The sequence below is a fragment of the Channa argus genome, chromosome 10 (assembly GCF_033026475.1).
Source record: "Channa argus isolate prfri chromosome 10, Channa argus male v1.0, whole genome shotgun sequence".
NCBI classification, from domain to species: domain Eukaryota; kingdom Metazoa; phylum Chordata; class Actinopteri; order Anabantiformes; family Channidae; genus Channa; species Channa argus.
Window position 1 is genome coordinate 2,479,491 of NC_090206.1, and position 12,623 is coordinate 2,492,113.

Consider the following 12,623-nt stretch of genomic DNA (forward strand, 5'->3'; position numbering starts at 1 on the left):
CCAAGGACGTTTGTCCAACAGAGGCAACGTTTCTGTCTTTCGGTGTCTCTCTACAGTGTCTCTAGTTTTGTGCACGTTGTCATACGTATATGTGTCTCTCTTCTCCTTTTTTCCCTGGATCTTGGGTCCCTCTGTGTCTCTTTGTCTACGGTATGTCCCTCTAAAAGTGTCAGATCAGAGACACACATTCCTCCCAGATTTGAAATATTCAAGGTCTGAACATTGTGTCACAGCACGGTGTTAAAGGTAAGTAAAATTTCTTCACAGCTGATTTTTTACCAGCTAGCGGAAGGCAGGGGTTTGTGCAGCAGAGCCTCTTAACACCACCTCTTATCATTTCTGAGACTGACCTGCCACCTTGTGGCCATTGGGAAAATAAGCTATAACTCTACCTTCTCTCTGTAAAGTAATGCTTCAAAAAATGCATTATTTCTGCAGTGATGATGATGATAATAATGATATGCCACTTTTATGACTGGACAGGAATTTTAAAACACTACCAACATTGTCCAACTGGTCCCCCTCCCACTTCTTTTTTGCCAGTTGTCATTTCCAACCCATGCTTTTGTTGGACATAGGCCTAAATAAGGTTAACATGATATAACAGAGCAGAGAAGTCCATCACTGGGAAAGCAGAGGAAAGAAACAATAGAAGCTGCTGAAATGTGATCTTTGGAGCTCAGTTACGAGTCAGCAGTACAGCTCACTGCAGCACCGTGGTGTCTTCAATTGGGGGACATTTACCACATTTACTTAAGTAACAATGTTAGATAAGCAACTGAGTACTTTTTGGTGTGTGGTAGTATTACTTTAACTTAAGTATAGCATCTGACTACTTTGTACTTCCACCACCATTGTTCAACTAAACTCACCCAACAACAAAAAGACACATTTTATAATGCAAATTATGGTAAAGTGGTAAAGATGGATGGTGTAAATCCATCATTAACATAATTGATTTAGTTCCTACATGAGGTTTTGAAGGTTTTTCAATTTTGAAACAGGTGTTAAGCTTTTATTTTGAAGGCAATCGTCCCGCTTCATTGAAAGGATGTAAAACTGCTGAGCTTGACATAGTTCATACGTCCCTTTCTCCATGGTAACAAACCAGTATACAAAGACACTGACACAGATTGTCCTTTAGCTACCAAGACAAACGGGCAGACAGACACACAGATAGACGGACGGACAGAAACATAGATAAATAGGACAGACTTGCTAACTACGCATCAACACACAGGTATGTACAGTATGTGTGTTAAGATTGTGTTCAACTAAGATAGTTTTATATATGACAGTGTGAGTGTGTGTGTGTGTGTGTGTGTGTGTGCGTGTGTGTGCGTGTGTGTTTTCTAGTGTGTAAAGATGGCTCCAGGTGATGGCAAGAGTGACATGGAACGCCTGGGTATTTTTAAAGAATTGAGTTACATCTCTGTAGGAGACAAGTACTCTTCACCCACCAACCGTAAGCATCTATTTCTGCCTGATTAGGTCAGAATCAAAGCTTGAATGCAAATATCAGCTCGGTTCTTTCAGATAGGAAGTGCTCATTAGAATGGAGTCCAGCTGGGCCAAAGAATGTGCAGGAATAGATACCTGGAATAGAATCCAAATACAGTGTTTTGCACACACTACACTTTCACAAGATTCAGTATAGCCCCCATCATTTTGGACTTTCTTCAGCAGTTCACTGTGAAATCTAAAATTGTTGGGGTACAATGGCTAAATTAGCCTCCACCATGGTTTTTATTGTTTTCTTTGTGATAATTAGTCATTTGGCAGACGCTTTTATCCTAAGCAACTTACAGTACAAGGAGCCCACACCAGGGCTCCTGGGGGTTCAATGTCTTGCTGTGGCGGAAGGAACTGGGAATCAAACCACTTTCCCTGCAGTTCATGGGCAACTCCTCTACTAACTGATTCACAGTCACGCTCTGTTGGTAAAAAATTCATTATTCACTCAGCTACAAATCTGAAATTCTTTGAAGACTGTGAATTGAATGGACTCACAACGAAGACTGTTTAGAATGTAAAGGAACAAGCATGAGAAATGTAAATGCTGGGAAATCGACTCGTATGCAAGTTTTGTTGCATCTATCCAAGGCCACACCCTGGACAAAGAGCACAGTCTGTCCCAGGACTAGTTTTGGTTCTGTAAAAGCTTATTTTAATGATTTGAGTGAACTCTCAGCATTCATTCAACTCGACATTTCACTTTGGGTCACAACAAGTCACGTAAAGAAATTTGAATAAAAAACGAAAAGATTTCCAGTTGCCCTTGATGGTTCGGCAGGGTCAAGCCTGGGATTCGCTCCTGCTGCCTTCTGCATCCCGATGCTCTAACCATTGAGCCACCAGGCCCCCTGTTAATTTAATTTCAGAACATTGTACTTTAATTAGTATCACTATAAATGTGCCAGTGAAGGCTAATTGATTTTCAACTGTAGTCCCATTGGCCTGATGTTATTCAGCCATTAAACCAACAAATCACAGAACATTAGTAAGTCACGAACAGCAAGACAGGACACGGAGCAGCTAAATAAGACTCAGAGCCTAAGATACTGAGACAAGCCTTGTAAAAAAGGGAAACACATAAAGCAGAAAACTAACACACCTGTTGAATATTAAATTTCAAACAATAAGAGGCCCAACCACCTTTACCTCTGTTCTATTTCCATAGTATGCTCATTACTGGGTTAATGTAACTCCTTAACCAGGTCCGTTCAATGAGTCGGCCTACCGCGGCCGGCAGATGCAGGCGGGAATCTCTAGACAACGATATGCTCTGCAGAGCGGGTTCTTTGAAAAGTCCTTCAGTCGGATTTTTGAACGGGAGGCACTGAGTGACCCGCTGAGGCTGGCTAGACAGAACCGCATCCAGCAGGCCAAGAAGAACCTGGACAAGGCCTTCCTGCCATGTAACGCTGTCAAGAAGCCGTAAGAAAACAGACACGCATTTGTTTTTCCACAGTTATGAGGACACTCATTGCAGTCAATTGACCATCTTGACTAAATGTCTAACTCAAACACTTACCCTGTACAGTACCTAACTAGACTAGATATCCAACCCCAACCCGAGGCAAACCAGGAAAAATGGCCCTGGTGACCACGGATATTGGCACACTTTGCTGTGACGGGTTTAAACTCCTTAAAACTCCTTTTAAAGCAATGTACAGTACTTTGCCACTGCCCCCCGAAAACCCCTTTGTGGGCCCTCTTCAAGCTGCTGAAGGGCCTCAAATCTTTGCCTGGTGCCCCCTCCAAAGTCTTGAATTGGCACAGCTCTAACCCTAAGCATTTTAACTAAAAGTCTAGTACCAGTCATGCTAAACTAAAGTATAATACGAAATACAAAGAGAATCTTACTGTCTTCTAGATGGTCTCACATGTAAAGCTATAACTTCCTGTCCTGTAACATATATCTGTTAAACTATGAACCACAACTATTTAGTCATTGCATTTACTTTCTAATTGTTCCATCCTCTCTGTCTGTGTCCAGCTGTGGTTCAGGTAGTTACTATGGAACTCTGTCAGGACCAGTGGAGGCCATGAGTCCTCTGTCAGTCGCCCGTAAAGCCCATCGCTCACCTGGACGCAACATCATTACCTCACCTCCCAAGAAAGGCAGTGGTTACAGGTTTACGGCAAGAACTTAACGACCATATTTCAATTTCCTTTTTTCTTCTGTACCTTTGATATAATGATAGCATGGTTTACATGCATCGTTCCAGAACATATCATCAACACAAGTTTGCATTTTACAATGTTTACATGTTAGATTATTTGATGCGTGCTTTGGACAGAGCTTGATAACTGGATTACCTTTTTTAAATCCCATGTGCAGATACTGTACCATGACTAACCTATGACAGACATCCTGTAGTTTTATTTCTTGAATATAAGATAAATACTTTGTTTTCTCCTGCAGCTATCCCAATGTTACACTGTCCAAATTTGAGCTGTATGCTGCAGACCCCTACGACAGACCCAAAGAAATACTGAAGGTAACACCGAAAAAAAAAAAATCCTTTTTATTGTAGCTTGGCTCTTGTTTTTACATTTATGGTCCAGTGCATTTGGACCTGATGTCTGGAATCACTGATGTCTCCAGATGTTGTCTTAGTTCCCTGTAATGCAGCTGTTCAGCACTTTCAGCTTTTTTATTCTGCCTTCAGCTTTTCCTTTAGAAAGTGAAACACAGCTCCGTTGAATTCAGGTGATAGACTTGGCCACAGCAGAACAATAAACTAAGAACAAGTTAGTTTTAAAAGCCTCTTGGGTTGATTTCACAGCACGGCTCATGTCCTTGTCTGTCTGCACTGTACACATCGTCAGCTGATGATGCTTTTATCTCCCTTTTTTGTGTTTCGGTTTATTTTTGGTGGGGGGGGGGTTGTCTAATGAAGTCATGGACAGTGACAGCTCTTTGCACTTCATATTAAAAGCTATCAACAACAAATTCCAAATTCAACATTTAAAATCCGCTTCAATCAACCATCTGTTTACGTAGAAATTAGCTAAAGAGTTATAGAACATACCGAGCTGTGGAGCCGCTAAGCAGCCAAGTGTCCTTATCTGTATGAGGTACCAAAACTGGGGATCCATGAACAAATACGGCTGTAATTTCTACACTTTTAATGAATATTTTTAAATAAATACTGATTGCTTGATTTTCATATCCACTGTGGTGAAGTACAAAACAAAAATCATCAAAACCGTGTCATTGTCCAAACATACATGGACCTGACTGTAGTCTGGGCGTCATTTCTGTTGGTTGTTGTTACATTGTACTCGAAATTGTACCGCGAGAAGTAATTACAGGGAGGACAGCAAAAAAGCTGTCAGATGATCAGAACAAGCGAGTTTTCTTTTCCAAAAATAGTTTCACCTGTTTACTTTCTGTACAACGTTTCCCTGTACAAAGAGACAAGCCAGCAAGTAGACCAACAGAAAAACCTACCTTTTGGTTGCGTCCACCCCGTACTGAGGTCATAAAACAACTTCCCTCATCTTGGACTCACACATCAGCACTTTGAAGATTGGTCAGCTGTGTAAATTTCTGTATCACAGTTGACCAAAGTTAAAATCTACTACGAAGATTAATACAGATTCATTCTGACTGTAAAAGCATATACAATTATTTGACATGGCTGTGAAATTGAGTAGTTAAGATCTTGGTACCTTTGGGGCTTTTAATGAATTAAAATGTGTGACCAGTAAAAGCTGCTGCATATTTTAACTTAGTCACACGTTCTGTAACTTCTATCCATCCTTTAGCTGTGCGTCTTCTACTGGCTACTGTACTAAAAGTTCACGGGGTGCTGGAAGTATTTCCAGCTGAACTTAGGTGAATGTACAATGACAGACAATCACATTAACAGCTATGAGCAATTTAGAGTCACCAACAAAACCACATGCATTTGGAACATGGGAGGAAACCAGAGTACCCAGGGGAACCCCCCCCCCGTTAGGAGTTCAAAGTCTAAAAATTTGAAATGTGTGCATCTGTGTGTATGACACAGAAGGACGCAGCGACCCATCGCTCCAAGTTAAGAGATGGTCCCTTCAAGCTCAACCTTCACCCCAGTGATTATTTCCAAGCCAATCCCTACCGCAGTGACAAGCCGCTGCCTCCAGCCCCTAGACTCCTCTCACCTGCACAGAAAGTGTCTGTTGTTCCCTTCAAGCCCTCGTCCCCCAGCAAACGGGTGAATATCTCAGTCTGCTCGACGGCATTGTGATGTCTAGTGACGTAGTCTGTCTTGTCACATCGGACGCATATCACTGCATTTGAATGTGGACGTCTTTTTCTGTTAGATTGGAGGAATGAAAGCAGGGACGTTTGACACTTATCCCTCACATTCTGCTGATCAATACATCACTCGCCATCCCAAACACAGCAAGCAGGAGCCAGTCTTCCGTCCAGCTCCTGGTCCTAAGAGCACACCTGTCAAGAGTATTATCACAGCCAATGTTAACAGGTTAGATTCCTGTCTGTCTTACCTTTCCCCTCTCTCCTGTTACGTCTCTCTGTCAAATCATCCTTTGGACACCCTGACTAAAGGCATTAGGTCCCACGTGGACAGGATGTTAAGAATTTAACCTGTCTCCTTGAGGTATCACAGAGTAAGCCTCCTTGCCTGAGCTTATTTTAGACATCGGTGAGACATTAAACACCCAGTGATCCCTGCTTTCCGTAATTTTAGTTTTTGGTCTCCACAAACTCCTAAGTCCAATGTGTTACTCTTAAGGGTCACAGCTTCACTAAATTAGTCTTTGTGAGAGTTTTAGTGAGTAAGGTGGAGTTACTGAGAGCAATACAAAAACAATGGGCTCCAAGTAGTAAAAAAATACACCATGGACGTGAGGCGGCAAAGTAATATGTTTCTGTATGGGTTTTAGTTTACTCATATCATGGCCATCATACATTTTTCCTATGCTGACACACTGTCCACCACACTCTGTACAGGCGTCATCAATTGGTGTTATTAATGTTGTGGCTAATCAGTGTAGAAACAGGATGTTGAATTGGATGTAGTATTGATTAGAATGAATACAATACAAGGTTCATCTAACACGCGGAAAAGATTACGAATATTATTTGGAATTTCTTTTTGTTTTTCATTTGTTATCTTTGTTTTTTGTTGGTATTTTCTTGTTTCAGGAATGTGAATTCTGCAAACTACACATCATTTATTCCAGCTCCAGTGATGTTCTGACCACATTACTGCACCAAAGATGGACTACAGACATTGTCATCATCAGAGGTTTAATCTGTGAACGTGTACTAGTTTTCTTTCCCTGTTTCCTTTTTAGTGTTAATGTTGTGAATGTCAAATACAGTATAGTAATAAACAAGAGCTTAATGTTCAAGAGTTTAGCTGAGTCATTTTTCAGCACAAGTAGAATAGACAACAACGTCAATAATTTATTCTCAGAAAAGCCCTAAAAGATCTTAACCTTATTCAATCTGCACATTGAAAGAGAACTTTTCAAGTTAATGCTCAACTTCCCTGAAGCAGAAAACAAAACTTCAGCACTTTGTAATAGTGCTGCAGGACATGACAATGGACAAGCTAAACTGTCCCTGCTGTGTGACTTAATTTGAACCGTATAAGTCCTGATAATCAGCCAAAAAGGATTTCTGTCACATCACGCTCGTCACATCTCTACACTGACTTACTGTAGCTGCCCGCATCAGGTTCAGAGCTCTGTCTCTTGCCTACAGGGTGGTCAACTTAACAACTCCTGCTTACCTCAACTCACTCATTCAGGTCCACAGTCCCTCCCGTCCACTGTGCGTCTACCAATGACTGTCATCTGGTGGTCCCAGCACAGAACAGCACCGCACAGAAGATGCCAAGAAATACTATTCAGCTCAGTGATCCCATGATGGTGGGCTGGATCCTAAAAAAAAAGAAAAAAGAAAGCTGCTGTTCTTTCTGCTCTTCCTTGCACTTCCATCTCATGAAATGGAAAAACTTTTTCTCATAGCACTTTGCTTTGATGTTTCTCCTTGATTTAGATTTTTGCTGCCTTGTACCTCATTTGTAAATCCCCTTGGATAAAAGCTTCTGCCAAACGACTAAATGTAAACTTAAATGTATTGATGGGACAGAGGTTTCTGCAAAGCATATGTTATGGTCAATGCATGACTAAGAACAGATCATTTTAGTTCACTCAAGCATTTATTAATGCAATATTGAGGAGTAAATCACGCAGTAATAACTAAACTAAAGCAGGATATGAACTTAAAAACACTGCGGTGGAAAGAACTAACTCAGTAACTAAGGGGAGGCAGACGCAAACAAACTGAACATAAAGCGCTGACAGACCGAAGGGGACAAATGAACACGCAATCAGGGGACAGGACAAAAGCAAAGCATCAGCACAAGACTATTCACAGACGAGGAAGGACAGACAATCTGGCAGCAAACAGGGGGGAGAGCTGGGTATAAGTACAAGGGGGCACAGGGCAAAAACAATTAGGGTTAATGTGAAACAAGAAGCTAAAGAAACTAACTGGGAAGTGGTGCTGAGGGTTAACAAAATAAAAGCCAGGAGCAGGAAGTAAAACTAAAGAAAACTGAAATCCAAAAGTGGGAACTGTGAGAACTGCATGTTACATTTTGAGAAATTAATATTTCATTCAGATAGTTATTAACAAAATAAACCAATTAATGGCAACATTAGCACGGCTGGTGTTAATAACTTCATAGAGAAAAATGTGATAAATGTGATGTGATAAAAAAAGATAGAAAAGCAAAATGTGATACAATGTGCATAAGTGGTAGAAGTACACAAAGTCACTACTCAAGTAAAAGGGCCTAACAAAATACCACAAATCATTTACCAAAAATAAAAATAATCCAATAAGAAATTTGTATATTTTAAACAATGCTGATGATGATACGGCAAACGGCAGGACGTGTAGTGATTAATAAAAATAAGGGTCACTGTTGGTAAAGGTGGAGCTGATTTAACCACTTTATAGGTGATTAACCCATAATGATACATCAGTTCATATTTTTATAAAAACCATAACTTATTGTTATAAGTGGTATTAATGTTGTGGCTGGTTGGTGTTAACTTACAATATTGTAAAACATCTGGTTTGATCAAATGACAAGAACTTTAAGGTAACATTTGTTTTAATTAATGAAACATTAATGTCATTTTCGTTACGCCAAAAAGTTGTTTTTAACTGATTTTTTTAACAACACAGACAAATATTTAGCAAGTGGTCAAGCGATACATTCACATCCAAGTTACATTTTGATAACTGCTGGGAAAGAAAAAAAAGAAAGTTACATTTTGGCTATTTTTATGTTGAGCCCAGTGAGTACTTCTATTTACACCAACCATGACACCGTTCAATCTGTAGTTTTGCTGTTGTTGTGCCGGTTCTTTTGTGTTGAGGGTAAAACCATCTAGGCCTGCGGTCTGTGGGGAAAATAGGTTCGTAGTGATGCATCTGCGCATAGGACGATCTTTAGCAGAGGCTCTCCTCCCACAATGCACAGCGGCTACTGCCCTTTATAAATGTCCGCGTGACTTCCGTTCTCTCTCTCACTCGGCTGGAAACATGTTTTCTGTGTTGGTCCCTGATTGTCTGATACACGCGGTGAGCGTTTGTCCTGATTTGAATGTGTTTGTGTTCCATCTCGTAAATTAATGGCACCTTGTCTGTTGATGAAGTTTAAAGTAATTTAATCCTAACGATTTTTCTGTGTGATAACGGCGCCGTAACAGTTTTTAACAGTGTTGATCGCAAGGCCTCAACTGCAGCGTGGAGCACGCGTCAAGTTCCACTTCCTGATAATTATGGTCGAGATACCGAATATTTCTGAGAACACTGAATTCTTATGAAGCAAGTGCGTTGAAAGTGTCAAGTATGTTTGAGCATTTCATTAAAAATGGCGACTTCTGCTGCCAGATCACTGGTATTCACGATAAATGGGAACGATAAGACAAAAAATCAGGATAATGTAACATTATTAATTTTATTGACGTGTTATTAAACTAGATCACATAATTGACTGCAACTAATACACAAGCAGAGTGAAGTGACTGTGATGCTCAAAGACACTATTTAGTGTGATGTATAGACCTCTGTCACAAAAACTAGAAGTACTTGGCGTATGAGTAACCGTATCTCCTTTTGCTGTACAATGCAGTGCCACAGTAACCATGGACTGCGGTACTGTTTCAACTGATACAATTACTGCATTTGTGTAGTTACAAACATAAAAACTCATAAAGCAGGACATTTTGCCATGTTGCTGTATGTCAACATGTCAGACTTTTCCTGTGACAAACTTAATAAATGTGACTATGCTCAGTTAGGTGATGACAGGAGCTAATATTGTATTGATCTCTTGCAGAGATGTTTTGACCCCTGATCACACTTGACAAAGGACCATGGGGTAGACCTCCCAGCCTCCTGCCTGGCCTTTGGGACCAAAGGTAAACCACCTGCCGGGAAACTATGTTGCCTACTGTAGAATAAGTTTAGTCACTTGAGAGGTCGGTGTTTGGTGGTTGGAAGTATTTTATCAGGCTGCCCCCTCCATCCACCCCAGCACTCAGTCAGCTGACCAGGTAGTTTGTGTCTGGCTCAGTGTTACAGTGCTGGTAGAGGAAGTCTCTGTTCTTGGTCTCGGCTCGACAGGCTCTGTTTTAGAGTCTGCTCTTGCTGAGCTGCTGCAGAGCGTGGCCCAACGAGAGTGGCCTGTCCTGGTGCAACAGCAGAGCAGGCCTAGTATAGGGCTGCACATTCCCACACGGTGGCTGTTTTTTGGGTCACAATCAGGTTGGAAAGTTGTTCAAAGGTCTTGCTGTGTTCCTGGGTGGTATTTCCTATAATTTCACTTCTCTCCTAATGACTGCAAAGACAGATGTAAGTGAAAATTTAGTGGAATACCTTGTCACCAGTTGAGGTAGAGCAAATTGTATTACAAACTGGCATTCATTCACATTCTAGCTGACAATACTAGTGTTTGTAGTGAAACGTTCTGAATGATAGACGGTAATTCAAGTTGTATTACAACTTGATTGGCTCCTGTGCATCTTCAGGCTCTAATGTTTCTAAGAGATCACTGATATTTCAGAAAGAAATTTACATTTTCTGTTGCATTATGTAACTATCAGCCTGTAATAACTTTTAATCTAGCTGACTACTGGGTAAACCAGAAATTAAGGAGCCAGACAAGAAAACAGCAAGTGGAGAAAAATATTTATTTATGACATTAAAGATGAGACTAAGTCAATGTCTCACAGCATTATTAGCTGTGATGTGGTTGAATGCTAATATGAGCTGATGGGTTATTGAATATTCACTTTTAAATTCTTTCTAGATTATGGATACACATTTGGCCTTTGAAAATTGTGGATTTGCAAGTTTTGTAAGCTTCTCTACATTTGACAACCTGGAACACAGGATTCATTCTTTTGGTAGATTCCCCTCCCAGAGTGTGTTATCAGCAAAGTGGTTATGTTCTACCACTCTGCACTGGCTGTAGTATCACTAGTTGGTTTTAAAGATGGGGTTTAATGTGACTTCTAAGTCTAAACCCTGACATTTCAGTTGAAGGAGGGATTTAATGTGGGAAAGGCCAGTAATTAACTAAGCTTCATGTTATTGTTCAAAGGTTTCTACTAGACTGAGTTTACCAGAGAGGGACATGAGTCTCGTACCTGTTGCAGGCTGAACCTCTCAGCTGCTCACTGTGGAGAAGTCATGCTGCAGTTTGGCTGAAGGTGAGTGGTGCACAACTTGTCCTTTACTTTTTTTACATCTAATCCTGATTTGCTATGATGACTGAAAATATAACACATCATGCTGACAAAACACCATGGTGAACTTTAAACCCTGAGCACCGCAGCTGACTGTAGCTGCCATCAGTGATTCTAGTTCCACTGACTGCTGTTTCTCTTCAGGAGCCTGTGGAGCCTCAGACCTGCCGGGGACAGCAGACACCTGTACTGAACGTGATGTCAGGTGTGTGTGGATATAGAAGTGATGCTCTTGTCTTTATTGCCAACACATTGCAAACCAATCCTGTACTGCCATGACAGAGACCTTCTCTGCTGTGGAATCAAAGTATTGGGAAAGAAAGTCAGGACTTTGGCACAGGTTGAGGTAAAACCAATTTACTCAAACCTGACTGAAGACCTGAAACATGCTGCTTATGATAAAACACTGTAATATGAGAGATGTGCTGTTTGATAACATCTTGTCTTTGTGTTCAGTCCCGTTCTGTTAAGCTGGTCTGGAAGAGTTCCTGTTGCAGTCCACCTCAATCCTCATCATCTCAGCCAGGACCCTCAACTTACTTTCAGAACTGAAGATAAAATGAGTGTAACAAAGAAAATGATCACATTCCACAGGAATGTGGGAGCTCGTTGTAAATTCTGTGAAAATGTGCATAAAAGGTTGTAGCACCTTTATTGTCCAGTGTCATTTGTGACTATCAAATGATTTTTGCTAATATTTGTTTTACTCAGTTGGGAAAGTGTGGAACAAAATGTCACTGTCATATCTAAATTTCAACTCTTAAGCTCATGGATTCATTAAATGGCACATAAATATGAACAGCAGCTCACAATAGTTGAATGTTATTGGACAATTTCAGTTCTGGACAAGAATGCACAGGGTGGAATTTTTTTTTTTTTTTTTTTTTTATTGGCTCTCCTGAAAAAGAATTCCAGTCTCTTGTGACCATATATTTTAGAGATTTGACTATTGTGTACATAATTCTTCCCTTTGCTAAGCATTTGTAACTGTTAGCCCTGCATAAAGAATCTAACTATAGTGTGATGTAACCGTCAATTTGCAGACTCTAGCAAAGAAATTTGCTGTGATTTAGAAAACAGCAGGGATGATAAACCTGAAGTACAACTGACAACTCAGTGCAGTAAAATTTATAGTTTTGTATCATAAATTTGGTTTGATCTATTAGTCATTAACCCAAGTGGTTTGAGCAGCTCTAAATGGTTAATATCAGCTGCTCAAGTGATTCCTTTTGAAAAAGGAATAAGTCTAAATATATTTTGATGTGTTCAGTTTCCTTTGAAAGACTTTTCTGGTAGATAAACTGGTAAAGATGGTACTTTTAGACTGA

At 40.4% G+C, this 12,623-nt stretch overlaps 1 protein-coding gene, 1 long non-coding RNA gene and 1 other non-coding gene across 4 annotated transcripts; all 3 read left to right on the top strand.

The window, feature by feature from the left end:
- Positions 1 to 1,081: 1,081 nt before the first annotated feature.
- cfap96 (cilia and flagella associated protein 96) lies at positions 1,082 to 7,342 on the top strand. Of its 2 annotated transcripts, XM_067519610.1 has the most exons (8): positions 1,082 to 1,240; positions 1,357 to 1,465; positions 2,718 to 2,937; positions 3,500 to 3,637; positions 3,929 to 4,004; positions 5,523 to 5,708; positions 5,818 to 5,981; positions 6,665 to 7,342. In XM_067519610.1, the coding sequence occupies exons 2-8, from the start codon at positions 1,366 to 1,368 to the stop codon at positions 6,717 to 6,719; spliced, it is 939 nt and encodes a 312-aa protein (XP_067375711.1). In that variant the 5' UTR covers positions 1,082 to 1,240; positions 1,357 to 1,365; the 3' UTR covers positions 6,720 to 7,342. The 2 variants fall into 2 exon arrangements, with proteins under 2 accessions (XP_067375711.1, XP_067375712.1); XM_067519611.1 differs by lacking the exon at positions 1,357 to 1,465 and having other exon boundaries at positions 1,098 to 1,240; positions 6,665 to 7,341.
- Positions 7,343 to 9,044: 1,702 nt separating this feature from the next.
- LOC137134516 (uncharacterized) lies at positions 9,045 to 11,945 on the top strand. The gene is made up of 5 exons (XR_010915439.1): positions 9,045 to 9,124; positions 9,885 to 9,966; positions 11,151 to 11,259; positions 11,440 to 11,500; positions 11,752 to 11,945. It is a non-coding gene; the product is annotated as an uncharacterized lncRNA (long non-coding RNA).
- Positions 10,078 to 10,278, top strand: LOC137134669 (small nucleolar RNA SNORA74). Its single transcript, XR_010915457.1, has one exon. It is a non-coding gene; the product is annotated as a small nucleolar RNA SNORA74 (small nucleolar RNA).
- Positions 11,946 to 12,623: the final 678 nt, after the last annotated feature.